The following is a 1117-nucleotide window of genomic DNA, read 5'->3' on the forward strand; positions in this document are numbered from 1 at the left end:
ATGACATCCGAAGATGAAGAGGATGATGAAATGCAAGTTGACATGATGCAAGAAATGAAGAGATTGTTTAAGGATTTCAAACAAGAGATAAGAAATGAACTGAAGGAATTCGAGAAAAGTTTATCTTTCAACAGCGGTAAACTCGATGATGTACTCTTGAAAATGACGGAAATTCAGGAAAATATGAACACTATCAATGCAAATCAAAAGAAGCTTGAAGAAGAAAATAAGGAACTCAGACTCAAGATCCGACAATTGGAAATGGCAGAAGACGAATTAGAACAATATACCAGAAATAAAAATATCCAAATCGATGGAATTCCAAAAGAAAAAGATGAAAACCTAGAAGAAATGGTAAAGGAAATTGGTAACAAAATGGAAGTAACTATCATGAATAATGATATTGATGCAATTCATAGAGTCCCTACTAGATCAAAGAACAACCCGGAACCAATTGTGGTTCAATTCCTAACAAGGAAAATGAGAGACAACATCATTCAAAACGCAAAAACCAAGAGGATTAATACGAAGGATTTGAAAATGAATGGACCTGAAAAACCGATATACATAAATGAACACTTGTCACGGAACCGAAAACTGATTCTATTTGAAGCCAGAAAGAAGAAATATGAGAAGAATTACAAGTTTCTATGGAGTAGAGGAGGTAAAATTTTCATTCGAAAGGATGAAAATAGCAATGTTATACAATTGCGCTCCCTAGAAGACCTTGATCAAATTATATAAATACAAGTTACCAAACGATTTTAAATTAAATTTTTAACATAATTTTATGAATTTCGAGAATTTTGAAAATGTTGAAATCAATTATGAAACTAAAATATATGAAAATTTAAAAGATTGGAACAATCAAGAATTAATCAAAAGTAATAAGAATGATTTAATTATAATACATGATCAAATTATATAAATACAAGTTACCAAACGATTTTAAATTAAATTTTTAACATAATTTTATGAATTTCGAGAATTTTGAAAATGTAGAAATCAATTATGAAACTAAAATATATGAAAATTTAACAGATTGGAACAATCAAGAATTAATCAAAAGTAATAAGAATGATTTAATTATAATACATATTAACATAAGAACATTATC

General features: G+C 28.1%; 1 protein-coding gene across 1 annotated transcript; it reads left to right on the plus strand.

Moving 5' to 3' along the window:
• Window positions 1–744, plus strand: LOC103518340. The gene has a single exon (XM_008483403.1). The coding sequence runs from the start codon at window positions 1–3 to the stop codon at window positions 742–744; it is 744 nt and encodes a 247-aa protein (XP_008481625.1).
• Window positions 745–1117: the final 373 nt, after the last annotated feature.

Source organism: Diaphorina citri, unplaced genomic scaffold, assembly GCF_000475195.1.
Source record: "Diaphorina citri unplaced genomic scaffold, Diaci psyllid genome assembly version 1.1 scaffold2157, whole genome shotgun sequence".
NCBI lineage: Eukaryota > Metazoa > Arthropoda > Insecta > Hemiptera > Psyllidae > Diaphorina > Diaphorina citri.

What these genes read in the sequence shown, in the direction of transcription:
- LOC103518340 (XM_008483403.1), top strand. Translation starts at nt 1, where the DNA reads ATGACATCCGAAGATGAAGAGGATGATGAAATGCAAGTTGACATGATG.